General features: G+C 41.2%; 1 protein-coding gene across 3 annotated transcripts in view; it reads right to left on the minus strand.

Moving 5' to 3' along the window:
* Positions 1-9,514: 9,514 nt before the first annotated feature.
* RERG (RAS like estrogen regulated growth inhibitor) overlaps positions 9,515-20,943 on the minus strand; it is a 40,749-nt gene continuing 29,320 nt past the window's right edge. For 2 of the 3 annotated variants that reach the window (XM_033952131.1, XM_033952132.1), the window contains exons 3-5: positions 19,439-19,495; positions 14,886-14,959; positions 10,717-14,410 (exon numbers count right to left, since the gene is read on the minus strand). In XM_033952131.1, the coding sequence (XP_033808022.1) occupies positions 14,003-14,410; positions 14,886-14,959; positions 19,439-19,495 (539 nt within the window). In that variant the 3' untranslated portion in view covers positions 10,717-14,002. Of the gene's footprint in view, positions 10,005-10,716; positions 14,411-14,885; positions 14,960-19,438; positions 19,496-20,943 lie in introns of those variants that run through there. The other variant, XR_004540123.1, reaches the window with a different exon arrangement.

Below are 20,943 nucleotides of genomic sequence, written 5' to 3' on the forward strand. Positions count from 1 at the left end.
TAACATAGTAGATGACGGCAGATAAAGACCCGAATGGTCCATCCAGTCTGCCCAACCTGATTCAATTTAAATTATTATTTTATTTTTTTTTTCTTCTTGGATTCTCGCCCAGAAATAGCTAAGAAGAAAAAAAAAAATAAAATAATAATTTAAATTGAATCAGGTTGGGCAGACTGGATGGACCATTCGGGTCTTTATCTGCCATCATCTACTATGTTACTATGTAACGGGAAACATGAAAGTGTTTCCAGAACGTAATAAGGATTTTTTTTTTGCTAAATAAGTTTCACATCGGTATGTTAAGGAAACTAAATTCCACCATTCTTGTCAAGAGTTTAAGATCATTTTTAAAGCAAAAGATCACAGGATAATGTCTCTGTGTTAATTCATTTCTCAGATTAAATATTGAACAAATACTGTTCCATATTTCTTTCCAGTATAATTGAACAAACTTATATTCAAACAGCATATGCTTTACTGTAGCTAAAGCAATTTTACAAGACCAGCAGGAATGAGAAAGTACTGGACTTTTTTTTATCAGCCCTCTGACATGTATTAGGCCAGTAAAGTTCTCCGAGTCTGAAGGTGGCGTGGAGGTTTTGTCTTCCTGTAGGTATCGCTGACTGATTAGGTGGGAAATAGTAGAAACCACTTCTGCTTTGCTCTCTTTTATGGCATTGCAAGATCACATTCTTACTACTACTATTTATCATTTCTATAGCACTGAAAGGAGTACAGTACGCAGCTCTGTACATTCATGTAATAAATGACAGCAGATAAAGACCTGAACTGTCCATCCAGTCTGCCCATTAGTTATACTCATTTAAAAAAATACATGATTCAATTAACTTGTCTCATCTTTGATATTTATGGGTCATAGATTGTAAAGTCCAGTTGGTATTGTCCTAGGTTCCAAATGCTGAAGTTGCTGTCCAAGCTCACTCCAATAGATGGTCCCTTCTCAGAAGAGCTTACAACCTAGTTAGGACAACAAATTGAAACATGATGGCAGATAAAAGCCAAATGGCCCATCAAGTCAACAAATTGAAACATGATGGCAGATAAAAGCCAAATGGCCCATCAAGTCTACCCATCTGCAGCATCATCTCTCTCCTCCTCTCCTTATTGGCTAAGGCTCTTAACATTTGCATCTCTTCTTCCTATAGGCTAAGGCTCTTTACACCTGCATTGTGAGGTCATAGAGCTTTATGGTTATAGAAACAGAGAAACATGATGGCAGATAAAGGCCAAATGGCCCATCCGCAGCATCCACTATCTCCTCCTCTCCCTATAGGCTAAGGCTCTTTACATCTGCATTGTGTGGTCATAGAGCTTTATGATTATAGAAACAGAGATCAATTATTACAGTAGCACTTAATTCTTCAGGTCTATATTTCTTTATGAGAGTCACCAATATCACCTGCATGATGCAGGAGTTTATAAGAGTGGCAGATGAGATGGGAGAACGCTTTTGTGTACAAGGATATCCTGAAGGGGCTATCCGGAAGGCTTATTTGAAAGCCCGCTATTCACAGCGGGAGGTGATACTCCAGGAACATTGGACCACAGAACAATATCCTGTAGAAACTGAAAGAATAATATGTGTTCTGCCCTACTCTGATGCAGTTCATAGGACAGTGGCCATAATTAAAGAACATTAGTCCATCCTACAAACCCTGAGAGGTTTTGAAGCTGTACCTATGTTTGCTTTTAATAAAGAACGTACCATAGGTCAAATTTTGGGACAATCAGACAGGAAGAACTCCCCTATAGAAGGGGCTCATATGAAATGCAACCATTGCCGCAACAGCACCATTGAGGGGCACCAATGGCAAGATCCACAAACTAAATGTATAATTACAGCACAGGGTAATACAAATTGTAGATCGAGTAGAGCTATTTATGTAATAGTATGCTCCTGTAATTTGGTGTACGTGGGGCATACTAAGAGATCTATACAGATACGCCTCAACGAACACAAGTCTTGGATATCTACAGGGGCCCTCCAAGCCCCATTGGTTCAGCACTGGGTACAAAATCAGCATACCACTGAGCGGATACAGTGGAGAATAATAGAAGCTGTAGCGGGAGGGAGGTAACTGGGAAGAAAAATGAAATTTTATTGAACAAAGATGGATTTACTGTTTAAATATGGTGATTTCCAAAGGGCTAAACCTTGAGTTAGAATGGCCCACTTTGATATGAGGGGGCTGTGGTTGGGGAGTCTGTCCATGATCTAGATTAAGTCAGAAGTGTATTTTGAGGATATTTCACTTTAAGGGAGGCTAAGCCCTTGCCGGGAACGCTGATGGCAGGAGAGATGACGTAATCGTCAGCTGACCGACACGAGTGGGTGTTTAAGAGGGAGGAGAAATACATGCTGTGGTCTGCTGGAGTGGCGCTAAGCTAATGAAGGTAAAAAAACGATAGCTGGTAATAGATAAAAATGATGTTTTCTGTTATTATGGCAGGTTTTAGATCTTAGTGGGTGAAATTATTATTATAAATATGTCTATTGATAAATGTTAATGAGAACGTTTCCTCTATTCTTTTGATAGGGATGAGAGGACTTGATAAAACTTTTCGGTGAAACATGTTGGCATCGCTATCCCTGAAAGGAAGACCATATAAAAGCTAAGTAGTCTTAAGAGCTAAAAACGCTAAAAAAATAAGTTATTTATTGAAATTATAATAGCAATAATAGGATCAAGTGAGGAAGCAGCACTTAAATCCTGGAACAATGAAGTAGTGGAGTCCAATGTGCTGCTTCTGAGGGTCATGAGGAGAGAGTGGCTATATTCGGTCATATTTAGAGTGTAAGAAACAACAATACACTTTTATTGGAGGTAGAGAAACAGAGAAGCATGATGGCCATAAGGCCCATTCAGTCTGTCCATCCACTGTCTCCTCTCCCTATAGGCTAAGGCTCTTTACCACATCTAGCACACTCCCTCTATCCAATTCTCTTGTCACCCAGTCAAAAAAATTGATCAGATTTGTCTGACGACCTGCCTCTAGTGAAACCACATTGCCTCAGGTCCTATCCACTGAATTCTAGAAATGTCACTATTCTCTGTCCATTAATTTACTAACCACAGAAGTCAGACTTACCAGCCTGTAGTTCCCTACATCTTCCTTACTTCCACTTTTGAGTAGAGGGACCACATTCGCTCTTCTCCACTCCTCCAGTTCCACTCTCTGCTCTAGAGAAGCATTGAAAAGGTCAGCCATTGGAACCGCCAAAACTTCCCTAAGTTCTTTCAGTACCCTCGGATGTACACCATCTGGCCCAATTGCATTGTCCATCTTCAGTTTAGCTAGCTCCTCATGAACACAATCCTCTGAAAATCGATCAGGATCTACCACACCTCCATCCCTGTTTGGGTTTGTCTTCTGCAGTCCCGAGAGAATGGTAGAATGCACATATGTATCTTACGGTGAGTGGAAGTTAGGAGTTGAAGGCAGCCTCAAAAAGGTGGGCTTTCAGTTTGGATTTGAATACCACCAGAGGCGGAACCTAACGTCGCTAACAGTTCTTGGCTGACATGTTAGCTTTGTGTTCAGGAGAGGTGAGGAGTTAGGAATTGTAAAATATTGAGCTCCTTATATATTGGTTTGCTTCAATGTGTCTTTATTCAATAACAAATTGTTTTAATATAAAGCTATCTAAATCTGTGAAGGATATTCCTTCCTTCTTGATAAGAGAGAAACTCTATGCATATGTTACCAAGCAGCTGATATGCCATGATGAGTTAGGGAAAATCTCTGAAATGGAAGAGTTATACATTATTTCATAAAGCTAGGCAAAGTGTTTATGCTTATTGGGAGGGGGAAGGCTCGTCATTCTGAGCATGTGGCCCTATAGGCAGGAGGGAGTGGATTTCTCTCCTGCTGATTTGTCATCCAAAGGTACGGGAATGTCGGGGGGAGGGTCCAGGGATTTGGGGGAATATCCGGGGGTTATGTGCACAGGAGACAGGCCAGAACACTATCAGGTAAAGGAGAGTAAAAAGGGCAATTAGAAATTCCCCCCTTTACCAGAATATTCAGGGTTCTGGGACATTTATCCCCAGAGCTATGTACATAGAGGTAGCCTGCTGCTTAGAGAAACTTTTTTTCCAGGTCCCACAAAACTATTAACCAAAGAGACAAACTGTTTCTCCCTACTCCCTTCTCCTTCTGACTCCAACATCTGGGCAGCTTGCACCATCCAATTTTCATAATCATCTTCCCCTCCAGGCTCTTTTTTTATTTGGTTGGTTTGGAGGTGTACTTGAAGGGATCAGTGCCAGGGAGGGAAGGCGGGAGAAAGGAATCTCCTTGCCAGTTCAGCTGATTTTGGCAGGGGGAATCACCATCAGCTGAGCTGGCAGGAATCCCCGAAACTAGTTGATGGGGATTCCCTTGCTGCGATAAGACAAGGTAGTTGGGTACGTGTACCAAACTTGCTTTTATGCGTTTTTCATATGGACATTCTTATTTTTGAAAATAATCAAAAAAGATAGACGTCCTAAGGACCAAAACATCTACATAGGTCATTTTAAAAAAAGAAAAGATAGACGTCTGGCTGTTTTGAAAATGGGCATTTTCTCTGCTGGGTTTCTGGACTTTTTTCCCAAAACATCCAAATTAAATGTAGACATCCTATCGAAAATGCCCCTCTATGGAAACAAGACTGAAAGAAGATTGACTCATTTGAGCTTTGGTGCTGGAGAAGGATTTTATTCATGCCATGGATCACCAGAACTAACAAATCAATTCTGGAAGAGATCATGGAAACATAGAAGATGACGGCAGATAAGGGTCATAGCCCATCAGGTCTGCCCACTCTACTGACCCACCCCCAAGTCTACTATCCTAGGGATCCCACTCCTGGTGACAGGTTCCCTTGGCTTAACCCTCTAAGGGATCCCTCATGGGCATCCCATTTGCTCTTAAATTCTTGCACCGGCTATGTCACTCAAAGCCCAAATGATGAAGTTACGACTGTCTCATTTTGGTCACACCATCAGAAGAGAGAGATCACTGGAGAAGGACATTCTGTTTGGGACGATTGAAGGAACCAGCTGAAAAGGGCAACCTGGAGACCTTGAAAACAACCATGGGGAAGACGCTAGAGGACCTGACCGGACTAGCACCAAACCGATTTCTTTTTAGATCAGCAATTCATCAAGTCGCTAGGACTGGAACCCAAGTTGATGGTACCTAACTAACAGCACCACAAGTTCTATTGCTGGACATGTTTTTCCAGTGGAATCAAATATGTACGTTTGTGTCATGTAGGAGTTGTTAGCACTAAAAATCAGGGGCGGGAAATTTCATGGCGACTTCAGGAATTATTTATTCACCGAAAGAGTGGTTGATCATTGGAATAGACTTCCTGTGCAGGTTGTCAAGGCCAGCAGCGTGCCAGATTTTAAGAGTAAATGGGATGCGCATGTGGGATCTCTTAGAGGGTAATAGTGGGGGGAGAGTCATCGGAATAGGCAGACTCGATGACATATCTGGGAGAATAAATTTAGGGAAGAGGATCTTTAGTGTGGGCAGACTAGATGGGCTATGGCCCTTTTCTGCCGTCATTTTTCTATGTTTCTATGGGTGGAGGATAGAAGACAAGCAAGGAGAAGCATGCAAAAGTCCTAGTTTCCTTGGTTTTATTTTTGGTTGGTTTTTTTTTGCATCGGGATGAGGTCAGAAGCTCTGCCTATAAAACAGCTAAGAGAGAGAGCACAGAAGAACTGCATTACTACAGTGGTAAATATCAGAATAGTTTTCCTTTCACATTTCAGCATTGACAGAAAATTGTTGCAAAAGCATAATTAGCTGAAATGAGCCCTCTTTAAATGAGTTATTTTGAGAAGATGAGTCATGGTGAGCTTGGAAAAGACATTGAATGGTACATTCATGTTCTGCATTCACATAAATGTCTTTTTTTTGTCACCCTGCAATGCAGATGGGCACAACAAGAAATAGCATTCGGCACAATGACTAAGGAGTGTCCTTGAGTTATGAATATGCCACATCTTCCTCCGTCTGTGAGCAATGAAGGTTCAGCCCAAGCTGCTAGTGTTCCAGGCTGATTCATACTGCCACTGGAGGAGGTGCTAGAGACATTCACAGCACAGGCCCTTTGTCAATTTGGGCTGTAAACATGTGCACAATGCAATACAAAGGCAGTGAAATCAAACTAAGCTTTTTTATCTTATGTGTTCAGTTATTGGGATTTATTACCTACCAAAAGCAGCAGCAAGGCTAGAAAGGTGGGTTTCCTGTGACTTCAATAAGGAGAAAGTTTGATAAGCAGATGTTGCGTAGTGTATATGTTTTACTGTCATGTCTATATTGTAAATTATGTCATCTCTGTCCTGTCTTGATTATATTGTGGATGCACTTTGTAACCTGTTCTGGGCTGTCAAAGACTGCTGAGAAATCTAGCAAACAGGGCCAGCTCCACCGTTGGACCAAGTGAAGCTCTGGCCCAGGGTGCTGCAAGTGCTTCACTTGGTCCAAAGCCTTCTCCCCCTCCTCTCTCCAATCCCTAGGCTGGCATTGCTCCCTCTCCTCCTTCCCCTGTGGCCCTCTAAACATTACCTTGCTTGCCGGCTGCTTTTGGCCAGCCCTGGATCTTCTCTCTGTTGCCTCCTGTCAGTGGGGAAGACCTTGGGCTAGCCAAAAGCAGCCTGCCATGCAGGCTGTTGCTATAGGCAAGCAAGGTAATGCTTAGAGGGACAAGGGAAGGGGAGAAACGTTGGAGCGAGGGGATGGGTAAGAAGAAAGCTTAAATTTGGAGCCATCGAAGCTGGCTCAGGGTGCCATAACCCAGGGTGCTATCAAGGCAGATCCCCTGTTTCATCTTCTGTGCAGGGATACAAGAACCGTCTCTATTCCACACCAAGGTCTGAAGCCAGATTGAGGTACAGACTCTTCTGGCTTGTCCTGGTCAAGCTCAGTAGGGGGCACATTGCAGCCTTTTGTAGTAGTGTAGTAGTAATTTATTGATTGAATTAGTTTTCTAGCCCGTTGTCCCCGAAGAGCTCAGAATGGATTACAGGTTAAACCTACGTAGTATACAGTTAACAGGTTAAAATTTGCTCTGGATTTGCCATAATTTCAGTACAAGTTTACGATACAAGTTTATCCTAACTTGACACATACTAGGGGTCTAATACTAATAGACATAATATACAGTTTCCCATAGTTATTCTTCCAGTACAAGTTTTGTCCTAATTGACTCACAGACAGTGCCAGATTTTACAATACAAGTTTTCCTTATGATGGGCTACACGCCTTTCAAAATTTTTTCAAGAGCCTCTAGATGATGGTGTATGGGAGGGACACAAGAGCGTTCCCCTTCTCAGCTGGTGGGAGGTTTGGTGCCTCTAGATCCTGATGGAGATCTTTCATTTTGCTGACAGAATATGTGGCAAAAGCATTGCTGGTCAGCTGTTCCTGGGAAGGCTGGTTCTGTTATGGGGGTTACCGTTAACTGAACTTGTTTGAATTTGAGAGAATTTGGCTTCCATTAAGACATGCTGCTACATTGCCCTGTGATTCCTGCAGCTGAGTCTGTCTGTCTTTGCAAGATTGATATCACTTTTTTTTCCAGTTTACTTCCTTGATGCTCAATGACCCAAAGTTCTAGTGAGAACCAAAAGGAGAGTTTGTGCATAAAATACAGGACTTATTTTGTGGAGTTACCGTATTTTATTAGGACTAAGGTTGCCAGATTTTCCTTACGGAAAATCCGGACCCCTCCTAGCCACGCCTCCAGGCCCGCCTAGCTCCGCCCATCCCTGCCCCCAAGCCTGCCTTAGCCCCGCCCTCACTGCCTGCTCTTGTCCATGTGTGCGCGGATGATACGTGATGATGTCACGCACGTGACGGTTTCCTCCCTGCCCGACACAGCTTTTCAAATCCAAGACAAAGCCGTCCGGATCCCTGGACATGTCCTCAAAAGGAGGACATGTCCAGGGAAATCCAGATGTCTGCTAACCCTAATTAGGACCATCGCTAAGTGTGCATTCCAGATGTCAACCTGTTCTAACACTACATCGACTTTTCATCTGCAAAAGGCTAGAACAAGGTCTTCAGGAAACTCTCAGCTGCCAGATTTCTAAGGTCTCAAATTTTCTTCTAAACTCCAGCCAGGACAATCTGTTTTAAGTTGTCCTTTATAGAAAATTTTATTAGAAAATTATCTGTTCGTGGTAGGACTAGTCTTGTGTTCAAATACGTCAACCCCTTTGCAGAACACCAAGCTGAATAAATGCACTGAAGACCATAGGGATTGAATGGGTTCTGGCGCATTTGCCGTGTGGCCCCCAAGTCTAGCATATCAAATTTCTAGTTTTTTTTGTAGGCTAAAGATTTGCACATTGGTGATTTTTTGCATATCTGTTGGTGCGCAAATTGTGACTGCTATTCAGCCACTGTGTTCACATATTTGCAGACCTGCACATTTAAAATTTGACCTTCTTTGCTTTCACTTTTGCTTCTGAAAATTTATTTATTTATTTTATTTATTTAGATTTTTATCCCGTCCTCCCAATAGCTCAGAACGGTTTACAAATGAACATACACAGTGGGGAGTAACTAGACATATAAGTGGTACAACAGGTTTAGTGATTGGATTTATAGTTTTTGGAGAGAATTAAATACAGGGAGAGTAAGCAGAGAGAGAGAAGGGGGAAATACAGTAGTTTAGTTTAAGGAAAGTTATAAGCGTATAGGTACAATTTGTTAGTGGATAGAGTAAGGGAGGGTCATACTGGAGTTTCGGGAAGGTGATAGGAGAGTGGAGGGTGGGGCCTAAGGGGGGGAGAAGACAGAGGAGATCTTTAGTTGAAGAGGAGGGTCTTTACCGATTTACGGAATGTTAATAATGAGTTCTGTTGTCTAAGTTGGGGGGGGAATTGGTTCCAAAGGTGTGGAATGAAGTGGCTGTAGGATCGTTTGTGGGCAGTTTCTGTGAGCAGGGATCTTCCGGGGGGGGTGCATAGGCGTATCTCTGACTTTGAGCGGAGGGTGCGAGTGGGGTTGTAGATGGGAAGTTTGGATTTTATGTAGGAGGGGGTGGTGGAGTAGATTCTCTTGTGGCCTCCAAGCATCCAAACAATGAGTTGCAAGCTACAACTCCAAAAAGAAACATCTTACTTCTAGAAGCAGTACTGCAAAACAACAAAATATATATATAAATATATATATTTGCAACATCTGAAAGTTTTATATGTTTTTTGTCAAGTGCTGTCCCATGCTAGAACCTAACCCTGTTTTTCCTACAGGATCCATTATTCACTTTCCACTATTTTGAAGAACCGCATAAATGGCTGGAACCTAACATCTATTTTCCCTCGGACGCATTGTTTCATTATTTGTGAATTTGTGGTTCACAAAGATTTTTAGGAACCATACTGCCACGAATAGCAAGAACACACTGTATCACTAGGCCTGCCATTCTGTTAAGGAAAGCACTTCAGTAGTGGTAGCTACAGGTTCAATAGGTGGGTTACAATTTCTTATGATCACTAACCTAGAGAAAGTCAAGATCATTTCTGTCACCAAATCTAGGAGTTCTTGTCCAGTTGATTGTGAGCCTTCGGGAAAGATAGGGAAGTTCTAAGTACATCATTTTATTTTATTGTAACTCATTCTGGGCTTCTGGGGAGGACAGGCTATAAAAATGAACAAATAAATAATTTTAGAACATTCAAATATAGATAATGTGAATCAAGGAACCAAAAAGAATTACAATGAGAACAAATTAATTTACAAAATAAAAATCATTTCATCTCTCCCTGGATGAAATCAGGACGGACTCTGATGTGAAACAGCAAATAATTTTATTTGACTCTTGCAAGAAAGGGTTTCATACACACAGAGGAGGCACACAAAGCTGAAAGCACCTTTACATTATATAGTTTATTCTCTCATTCTGGTTCCTCCTGTCTGCGTTCCCATTGATCAGGGTAGAGGTAGACATCCTTAGACAACCTATCAACTGTTACCTACTGTACTTCCTTTTTACCTGCCTCTGTTTACTTCTCCTGCTCTTCCCCTCCTTCAGGCAACTCTAACCTTATTTACTTTTACCCATATATGCCTCACCAATCTACTGCATTTCTTTGAAGGGGTGAATGAACATGTGAAAGGTGAACCTGTTGATATTGTGTATTTGAATTTTCAAAGGCATTTGACAAAGTACCTCATGAAAGACTTCTGAGGAAATTAGAAAGTCGAGGGATAGGAAGTAATGTCCTTTTATGGATTAAGAACTGGTTGAAAGACACAAAACAGAGAGTGGGTTTAAATGGTAATTGTTTATTGTTTATTGTTTAATTAGTTTCTTGATTAAACGCTTTATCGATTCTGCAAAGCGTTGTACAAAGCACTAGATAAAATAACATTGCAACAAACAGAAATCATTAAAACAAACTTTAAAAAAAAATGAAAATACAAAATTATTAGATGAACTACCACACGTACTAGGTTATATAAGGACGCACTAACAAACGATACATGAAGGGAAAAGGTAGGAAATACAATAATTATAGTAAATGAGAGAAACATTAAGGGGAAAAAACAAAAGGGAAGGATTTGATGGAGAGAAAAGAAGGCGAGAAAAGAGAAAAAAGGTGAAGAAGAGGAAAAAAAGATAAAAATAATGAAATAACAACTTCAATTAAAAGCATCTTTAAAAAGGAAACATTTTAAGCTACTTTTAAACGTTTTTAAATTATTTTCTGTTTTTAGATAAAGCGGAAGAGCATTCCAAATCGTAGGAGCTGTTACTGAGAAGATAGAGGTTCGACGTGTACCAATTATTTTTAAGGAAGGGATATTTAGATTGGATTGGGTTATGGATCGTAAAGATCTTGGTGGCTCATAGGGAATCAATATTCGATCAATAAAAGCTGGAGAATTAGTCTGCATAGTTTTAAATGACAAAAGGGCAATTTTGTAAGTTATCCTGTGTGAGATAGGTAACCAGTGAGCATCTTTTAAAAGAGGAGTAACGTGGTCATACTTTGTTGCTCTGTAGATTAACTTAATTGCCGTATTTTGGATTAGTTGCAGACGTTTCAAATCTTTGTGATATATACCTTTTAAAAGCGAATTGCAGTAATCTAGTTTTGAAATAATGAGTGAATGGATCAAAGTGTTGAGAGAACTGGTTTCAAGAAAAGGGGTCAATGATCGAATCATTCTTAGTTTGTAAAAACAGTTTTTAACCAGAGCACTTATTTGCGGTCGGAAAGTAAGCTTGTTATCTATAAGGACCCCTAAGATTTTTATCGTTGAAGTTGTTATGAGTGGTATGTTGTCGATGATAATTGGGGAAATTAATTTAGCTCCCTCTTTACCTGGGAACAGAAGAGTATTAGTTTTTGAGATGCTTAATGAGAGTTTGTTGGAATTTAGCCAATCGTGAACTTTACTTAATTTGTTATTGATTTCCTGAATTTCAGATTGAATTGTTGATTCGATTGGGTGTAGCAGTTGAAGATCGTCCGCGTAAGCATAGACTGTGAACCCGATTGATTCTTAATGGAGAAGGGTAAATAGTGGGGTTTCCCAGGGGTCCCTGCTGGAGCTGCCTTTTTAACATAGAGATGAGAATAACTAGTGAGCTAATTTAATTTGCTGATGACACAAAGTTGTTCAAAGTAGTTAAATGGTCGGTCAATTGTGGGACCACCATTGACAATCATGGGACTGTTGAACTCAATTTGATGCGTCTTCCCTTTACTCAGCAGCAACGATCCCTGGCAATGATGACGTCATCCCGGACGAGCCCCCTTCTGTACGAAACAACAATCTCTCCCTGAATGAACTCAGGATGGACTCCAATGTGAAATAGCAAATAATTTTATTTGACTCTTGCAAGAAAGAGTGTCATACACACAGAGGAGGCACACAAAGCTGAAAGCACCTTTGCATTATATAGTTTATTCTCTCATTCTGGTTCCTCCTGTCTGCGTACCCATTGGTCGGGGTAGAGGTAGCTCCCATCCTTAGACAACCTATGTTACCTACTGTACTTCCTTTTTACCTGCCTCTGTTTACTTCTCCCACTTCTCTTGCTCTTCCTCTCCTTCAGGCAACCCTAATCTTATTTACTTTTACCCATATATGGTTTCATATCCTTCAGTTTGCTACTGTCTATTCTGGTAGAGTCTGTGTTCTGTAGTTGCTGAGACAGCGTGATCTCAAGCAACTGCAAAGAATGTCTTATCTCCCTCTCCCTTCAATTCTTTCACCCCTTTCCCTCCTCCCTCGCTGTTCCTGCATGCATCTGCAACAATTGACACTAGCGTATTACAAAAAGTATTACAAAGAATTCCCTTCTCAAACTTCTCGCATGCCAGCTCTAATACTAGTGCATTTTTCTGTGTAGCAGCATTTCAGGCTGAATCTGAATATAAAAAATTCAGGACATCTTTAAAGACCTGTCTTTACTATCTAGCTTAGATAAAAGACTACTGAGTCTAAGGGAAGGTTGAGCTACTGCAGAGTGCAAATGCATTTTACCTTGTGAAGATGTATTCTGGCCGTTAGCATGTTTCAATTTCAAAGTACCCATTCTTTATTTATTTATCTTATTTTATTGTATCCTCAAATGTATATTTCTATGTAAACTGCTTAGAACTTAACGGATTTAGCGGTATATAAGAAATAAATAACATAACATAACATAACATGTTTGCTTTTATGTCTGAATGTACTTGTGAGATTAACTCTGCTATGAATGATTAGATACTTTGAACTATAATTTGATAGGGGCTCTTTTCCTTTTGTCAATTTTGTTTTTTATTATTGTAAACTCCTAACGGTATATTAAAAAACCCATGTACTTCCACCCACTTGCCCAAATTCTGCCCTGCATGCATGTGTCGAGGAAGCAGAAGGGAGTTTGCATATCTGTTTGGATTTTATTGTTGTGGATGTGCAGTGTGTATGGATTATTTATGATGTGACTTTGATATGGATTTGGATTTTTTCACTGAAGATGTTTGGGGATATGGGCACACATGGATTTGTTTGCCAGTTGATATAGAGCGCCATGGCACATTTTTCATCATCTTCCTGGATAAACAGCTAAGTATTACTTTTCTCTTCTAACACTATTTAATTGGAGATAGGGAGGGCGTGTGTTATGATATAAATGCTAACATCTCTTTAGGCCATTTGTGGCATATTTGATGTTGATCTCACTGAGCACACATTTTTATTTAATTTTTGCATGTTTATTCATTTTGTCTAAATTTACCTGAATTCTCTTGTTTTGCAACTATTGATCTAAGCCAGATTGCAGTCTGTGACCAACACCTGACGGGCACTTTATCTCTCTGCCCATCCCCTGAGCTTTCCACTCCCCCGAGGAGGCAGGCTCTGTACCCCTATGCCCTCCAGTCCCAGGGATGGCAGGCTCTGTGCCCCTTTGCCCTCCAGTCCCAGAGGTGGCAGACTGTGTACCCCTATGCCCTCCAGTTCCAGGGGTGGCAGGTTCTGTATCCCTGTGTCAGTCCCCTGATTGATATAAAGGCCTAGCATTATGACTAGTCCTGGGTCCAGCACCTGAGATCACCACTCCTGGAAGTAAAAAGCTTCATATCCCTCTGGCACAAGGGAAAGGCATCTGGTAATCTATTTTTCTGATTGGTTGGTTGCTTATAGGATTGAGAATTCCCAGCATGCAGTGGGGAAGAATTGCTCTGCCCCTGGTAATATAGCTCTAGTTTGACCATAGGGCAAAATGATTTTGTTACCGTGGGGTCTGCAGTGAGCTGCAATACATAGTGATGGTCAATATACCCAGTGGCACTGTTACAGTGAAGCTTGCAGTAGGCAATGAGATTGCAAGGTGCAGTGATCCTGTCCCAGACAGTTCTGCAGTAGATGCCTGCTGTGTTTACAGTGGAGTCTGCAGCATGCAGTGGCAGACCTGCTGTCCAATAATGCAATTAGAGTGTGGTCCCACAAAATGAGCACAGAACGGCACTTTTTAACTGCTAATTTTGGTGAGCATTTTGTTTATGGCCTGCTTGACATGGGTGGTGGAGCTGCGCCTCCGTGCTTTGCCCTGAACCATCCTTCGGCGCCGCACCTCACGGCAGAGCTCATTAAAGGCCTCGCTGATGCTTCCTTCACCCGTGCACGCAGAGCACTCGTAGAATGCGCAGGCCAGGTCCACAGCCAGCTTCTCCCCCTCCTCCGTGCTGACTTGCCGGGAATGCTCCAGGTCTGCCTTGTTCCCCACTAGGATTAATGTGACATTCTTAGGCTTTTTAATCTCATCTAGCAGGTTTTTTAGGGACAGCACTTCCTCAAAACTGCCACGGTCAGTGATATCGTACACAAGAAGAAAACCTTCTCCCCAGCGTACATGACCCTCTCGCTGAACAGCATCGTCCTGTTACAGAAGAGGAATGAGAAGAGGGTATAAGGGGGAAAGAGAGAGGAGAGAAGAGAAAAGGTCACTACCCTGGGAACTTAATGGAACAAGATGAAAGCCACACATTTACAGTGTAAAATATTATTGTTACTCCTTTAATACTGAGTGCTTGCTGTATTACACCTTGTGCCGCCAATGGCAGTGTTCCAGAGTCGTGGAAACTGAGCATGCGTGAGGGGTGGGGTAGCAGTAGCAGCTCAGAAACACTACAGCTGACTGCATAAGGTTTAAGTTCTCTTTCTGCTGGGAGAAAGTCTTCAGCTGGTGGGGCTTCTGGATCCCCACCAGCCATGTCAATGGATCACTGCCTTTTGGGTGGGCATGAGCCTACCCAGGCCCATCAGTGGCTACGCTGCTGCTTCCTTATCTGAGCTGGCTATGAAGACCTAAAAAGAGCAACTCACAACTTACTGCACACACTGTCCTTACTGACCTGACCAGCTGTGTCCAGAATCTCCATGGAAACAACTTCATCATCGATCGTTGCTTGATGACGATATGTTGACTCTAAGAAAAAATAAAAATAAAAAAACCACAGCCTTATGAGACTACTATGAAACAGACCTGTGACCTAATCCAGAGCATAAAAAAAGCCAGAGATACTTGTGAAGCAGGAAGGCTGTGGACCGAGACTGTGCTGGGGGACCTACCTCCCTACCCATACATCATTTTAGGGAGGCCCTTGGAACTCAGAGAAGGAGACTCCATGCCCTGCTATTGAACTGAAAAGATCTGATGCTGTGAAAGGGGCTGCACTGGAGGTCTTAGTCAAGGAGAGCAAGAGAAGCCCTTTGCTTCATAGGTATATGACTAAAGATTGCCCATGTACTTTCAAAAAATCCATCAGGATGTGGCATGGGAGGCAGGCTATGTTATAGGTAGTATATCATCAAAGGAGCATGCCATTCTGTGAACCCCTTCATGCACGACTGATGGCAGCACTCATTTCTCTGTTTTTTGACAGTGTTGGTTTGTTTTAAATAATGTTTATGTATTTTTATGCACCGCTTTGGAATAAAATGAAATTTATGCTCCGTTTGTTCTGGATACAGGTTCTGGAGGAAACGTCCTTAGTCTGTAGCCCCTGCTTGTCCTGGATCGGTAGCATGCAGTATTGCTATTCTTTGGGTTTTTGCCAGATACTAGTGACCTGGATTGGTCACCATGATGGACCATTGGTCTGACCCAGTAAGGTTATTCTTATGTTCTTAGATTTTTCTTTTCAATTGACTTTTGTCGTTTGCATCCATAACATGATACAAAGACCAGGTCCAGGCAGGCTATACTCAAATTATCATTAAGCAACAGCCTATTTTGGCAGCGTACATTCAGTGAGGGTAGCATCGACAGGGAAGTGGCATCGGTATTTCAGCGAATGTGTTGAATTTGGGCAACGATAACAAATGATACTGATGAAAATTAAGCTCTAGAACACTATTGTCCTGTCAGCTGTGATATGTGTCTGGGAAACATGGAAAATGACTTCAAAGGTAGCAGCCAAACTGAATGGTACTTGCAAAGAATTCTTGGGGTCGCCTAACACATTGGGGTTGCCAATTTGGAAAGACTGAGAAGTGACCCATGGAGGATCCAGGAGTCCAGCCACTGAATATCTGTCTCACTGGTGCTTATTTGAGTACAGAGAAGTCCTTTTAAATATTGACCCTTAATTTTTGCATTTACTTTTATGTTGACTATGGAGGACTCCATTACCATATGTCTAGTATCTTGGTTAGATTATTTCATGGTTCTGTTTCAATTAAAATTTAATTGGACTTCTTTTAAGACCATAAAAATGAATGTGACTACCGGGAGTTTTAAAAATCTGTCAGCTGTGGGTCTTAAAGCTAGTTCTTCTGACTTAAGCATTGTTTAGGGACATGGCAGTCCAAAAATGACCTTCTGTTCTTAAGACTTATTGGATTAAGTGGCTCCCTTGAAATTGTGTCAATTAGTCCCCTTAAAAATGTTCTACAGTTGTAAGAAATGCTAATTGCAGCAGCTGAATGAGAAATGGAGAAAGGGAAAATGCAGCTAATTGGGATTGATGTAAAACATGTTCAGAAAATTACAGGTGTAGACGTAAGAGAAATAAGAAAAAAAAAAAGAGTTAATTAGGAAGCTGTTGGAGATGGCAGCAAAGCAGCCTCAGAGACTATTTAACATTGTGAAACAGGGTCCAGTGACACTATACTGAGGCAAGCGGGCTAATTGGTTTGCGGAGTTACGTGATGAGCAGAGCAGATGCCTAGATACAAAGGTCCAAAGACTAAAACACTTTATGCAAGAAAAGACCCAAATTTGTACAGTCATGTTGGAGCTTCTAAAGAATGCTAAAGAAGAGAAGAGAAAAAAGTAAGATTGAAATTCAACCTCCCATCACACTGCAAGAAGTAGCATTCCAGAGAGCTTATAAGGAACCTACAGCTGCAAGAGTAAAGAGGTCCTGGAAACTCAAATGCAGAGGATCCACACATTAAGGTAGGAAGACTTGTAGAGAATATAGACACACGTGTAACTAATTTGAAGACCCAGAATAAACTTTATCAGACTCCACAGAGGACCAGAAGAATCAGGGATGGAGAAACATCCAGATCATAAAGATCCTGAAACATTTCATGAGATGGAGATGCATTTAGATAGTGGCAAAATGGCTGCCCATGTGAACTAGGCTTCTTACAAGAAGGCAGCCTGTTCATTGTAGAGAGAGTACTTCACGTAGGTGCTATGAAGCAAAGAAATGGTTGGCTACACCTAGTTATAGGCAGAAGTTTGAACTAAGCACATAAAGCAGGGTCTCTCAAACTGCGTGCCCCAAAGAGATTCCAAAATTTTACTTTATTTTTAAAAATTCCCTTCATAAGTATACATTAGAATAGATGACATGTACATCACGAACACAAGAGTCTGTCAGTGTTATGAGCATCGGGGTGTGTAAGGATATAACTGCCCAGACAAATGCATTCAAAAACAAGCACATCCATTGCATTGATTAGCAAGTCTATCTACTTCAGTTTCACCATTGTAACAATTACCCAAAGAACTTTAAATAAATAACTCTCAAATTTACATTTTTTTGTTGGTTTTACAATTTTATAATTTCAATTATAGTATGCCGTGAAAAACATTTGCTCTGTTTAGTGTGCTAGAGCTAAAAAAGTTTGAGAGACACTGACATAAAGCAAAACTGATGGTGTTCTTTAAGGAAAAGAGACAAAAGAAAGTTGTAGGTTTGTATGTATGACCATGGCTATAGAATAACCTGCCTAAAGAACAACTTAAGAATTGCCAGATTGGGTCCATCCAGCCCAGTGTCTTTTCCTAAAAGGTCAATCCCAGATACAAAGATGGGCAGCAGAATTGCCAGAAAGTGTTAAATCTTGGAGTTATAGGCTCTTTGGCCTCTATACAGTTAGGTTAATCATAACATATTCTTGAAAGGCACACAGTCTAGCTGTATACCTCTCTGTTCTTCAGTTCAATTTACTGTGCTGATAGGGAAAGGGTCTCAGTACTCCTGTGAGGGTGGGACTTCTCATGGAGAGACCTGGAGCTGCAGAGAAGGTTCCTAAGAAAGCTCCAGAGCAGGGCACTGGATGTCCTGTATGAGAGGTTCCTAAAGGGAATCCCTGTGGGAAACACCTGCCATCTTTCTATACTCTCTTGCTGGTGGTTCTCTCTCTGTACATATTAACATAGAAATCTAATTATACATTTTTTACCCAAAACCCTACAAAAGGCAGAGAACACCCTGGCTGCAGCTCTTACATATCACCAAGTATTGGGCTATGCCCTGAATAGATTTCCAGGGCTCTCCTGACCAGTGAGATAATAGTAGGAGAAGACCCATTTTGGAGGGAAGCTGGGACTGATAGAACACTCCAGCTCCACTGTAATCTTTACCTTTAGTTCCCTGGCTATATTACCATAGAATGCAACAGTCAGCACACTTAACATGCAATATGCAAAATATTTAAACAGTTGCTCTATTATATAGTGGCTTCAGACTCAAACAGTCAAGGCATAATAACTGGTGAAAAAATTCAAGAGGTAGGAAAAAGCCTACCATAGAGCAGGGGAAAAGGGTCTTTGGACATTCCAAGCCAATGAACTACAGGGTTTGGGTAACTCCAGTGCAAAGTAAGGTTAGAGAAGGAAAAAAAGACAGAAAATAAGACTCTGGAGTACAGGGCAGCAACGGAGAGCCACTGATCCTTAAAAAAGGAGAGGATGCAGAGGACATCTCTTGGATCTGTGCAAGAAGGACCAGGCAGCCAAAAACTGCATCTGAGGCCACGTCTGAGTTCAGCTAGCTCTGCAGGGTGTTCTTGGAAGAAAGAAGACTCACTAAGAAGAGAGTGAGAGTCCAGGATGAAAAAGGACTGTAATTGTTGCTACTATTTGGTTTTTGCCAGGTACTTGGGACTTGGATTGGCATCTGTGAAAATAAGATACTGGACTAGATGGACCATTAGTCTGACCTAGAATGGCTATTCTTATGTTCTTATGTCTGATATTTTTCTACTCTGCCATTCCTGGAGTTTGTTATTCACTCCTTAAGAATTTCAGTAAACCTGTGGTTCAGTTGGAGAAGGGGACAGAGATGAAGATGGGTGAAGAGAATGTGGATTCTGGTGCCTACAGTCTCCCAGTTTTACTGGTCTCAACATGGAATCCTAAATTCCCAAAGAGTTCAATCTGAGCATCCAGCATTACCTCCCTGAAGTTCTGCCCCCAGTGGATGGTTTCCAGACTGGCAAGGGTTAAACATATTTCTACATCCCAATTAAAATCTAATGGACAAAGGCAAAGTTTGTACTCTAGACACAGCAATGTCATCTTCTCAAATTAACGATATGACATACCAGAAATACACCTGCACCAGATCGCCTGCACTAACCCCATGTGGCACCAAAGCTGTTGTCCAAATATTTCTACCACAATGTCATTCATGGCAGAGAGTGTGCACAGACAAAGTAGACCTACCCAGTGTAGGGTCATACTCCCAGATGAAACGTTTCGTGAGAAACCTCACTACGAGTGCTGTGGAAAGAACAGAGAGGTCAATTAACATCTGCAGAATAGGGTAGACTTTCAAGAGAATTGCATTGTTCAGCAGTCTATCTATCTATTATGGTACACAATCAACATATGTGAGCAGGAGCTAGACCTGCCTGTTTTAGACCCAGAGCTCTCCAGCCCAGAGATAGCTCCACCATGGGAAATAGAGAAATAAGAATATAATTAGCATTCTATATCAGACGGTACCATACATTGACTCCCACTCATGCTGATCGCTATTGTACCAGTACTCTGGTGCTGTTCACTGTACCACGTACTCACTCCCACTCATGCCAATCACAATTTGTCCAAATAAATGAATAAACCAACAAGCCAACTTCAAACTGGGTCTCCTACTATTGTTCTCAGATATTTCCAGCTTATGATGTGCCACTAATTTATATTTAACCAATACTGTGTTACTCGTCTGGTACAAGTTTATTAAAAGCTTGATATCCCAACTAATCGGTGTCAGCTGGCAACATCATGTCTCCATTTCACCTACTTCTGTTCCAGAATCCCAAATTGCCCTTTGTCTCCATAGATGACTGTAGAACGCTGGTCTTTGACCAGAGGGCCGCTGCGTGAGCGGACTGCTGGGCACGATGGACCATTGGTCTGACCCAGCAGTGGGAATTCTTATGTTCTTATGTCTGTTCTATTTTATAGATTCAAGATAGCTGATCACGAGTCACCATAGGGGATTTCAGCGCCACACCTTGCTCATAGATAAAATCATTTCTGAGACCAGTTACAGTACCTCCATTTTGAGTCTCCAACTTCACTCTTCAAGTCAACTCTTCATTCTTCAAGTCAACAGCTCCTCCTTTTGTGAATGCTGGACAATTTGCCAAAGAAAATCCTAGGCTTCCTCCCTCTTCTGTGAACAGCTTGCTAAACTTACTCAACTCGTCCAATAGGTGAAGGGTATCAGTGTTCCTCAAGTTTATTAGTGTTTTTGATTAATCGCTTAATCACAATTCAAAGCGATGAACATAAATAATAAACAATAAAATTACAGTATTAAGGAGTAATACAGTACTTAAAATTAACTTGAGATCAAACAGGACTATTAACAAACTTTACAGACAAGCAAAAAAGGGGAAAAAGGGAATTGAACTACAAAATATTAAAAATAGAATAGTCAGGGAAAAAACACAAGGTAGGGGATGTAAAATTCCATAATCATAATCAACTCAATAAATAAATCCAAGAGGGAAAACTATTAATCAAAAGCATCTTTAAAAAGAAAAGTTTTTAACTTAGTCTTAAATTTATCGAGATTGTGTTCTTCTCTCAAATAGATAGGAAGAGAGTCCCAGACTTGAGGGGCTGTAACGGAAAAAAATAAATTGTTGTCTTGTATTGATGATCTTGAGAGAAGGAATTGTCAATAGATGTTGTTCTTTTGACCGTAATGTTCTATTCGA

This window comes from Geotrypetes seraphini, chromosome 7 (assembly GCF_902459505.1).
Source record: "Geotrypetes seraphini chromosome 7, aGeoSer1.1, whole genome shotgun sequence".
NCBI classification, from domain to species: domain Eukaryota; kingdom Metazoa; phylum Chordata; class Amphibia; order Gymnophiona; family Dermophiidae; genus Geotrypetes; species Geotrypetes seraphini.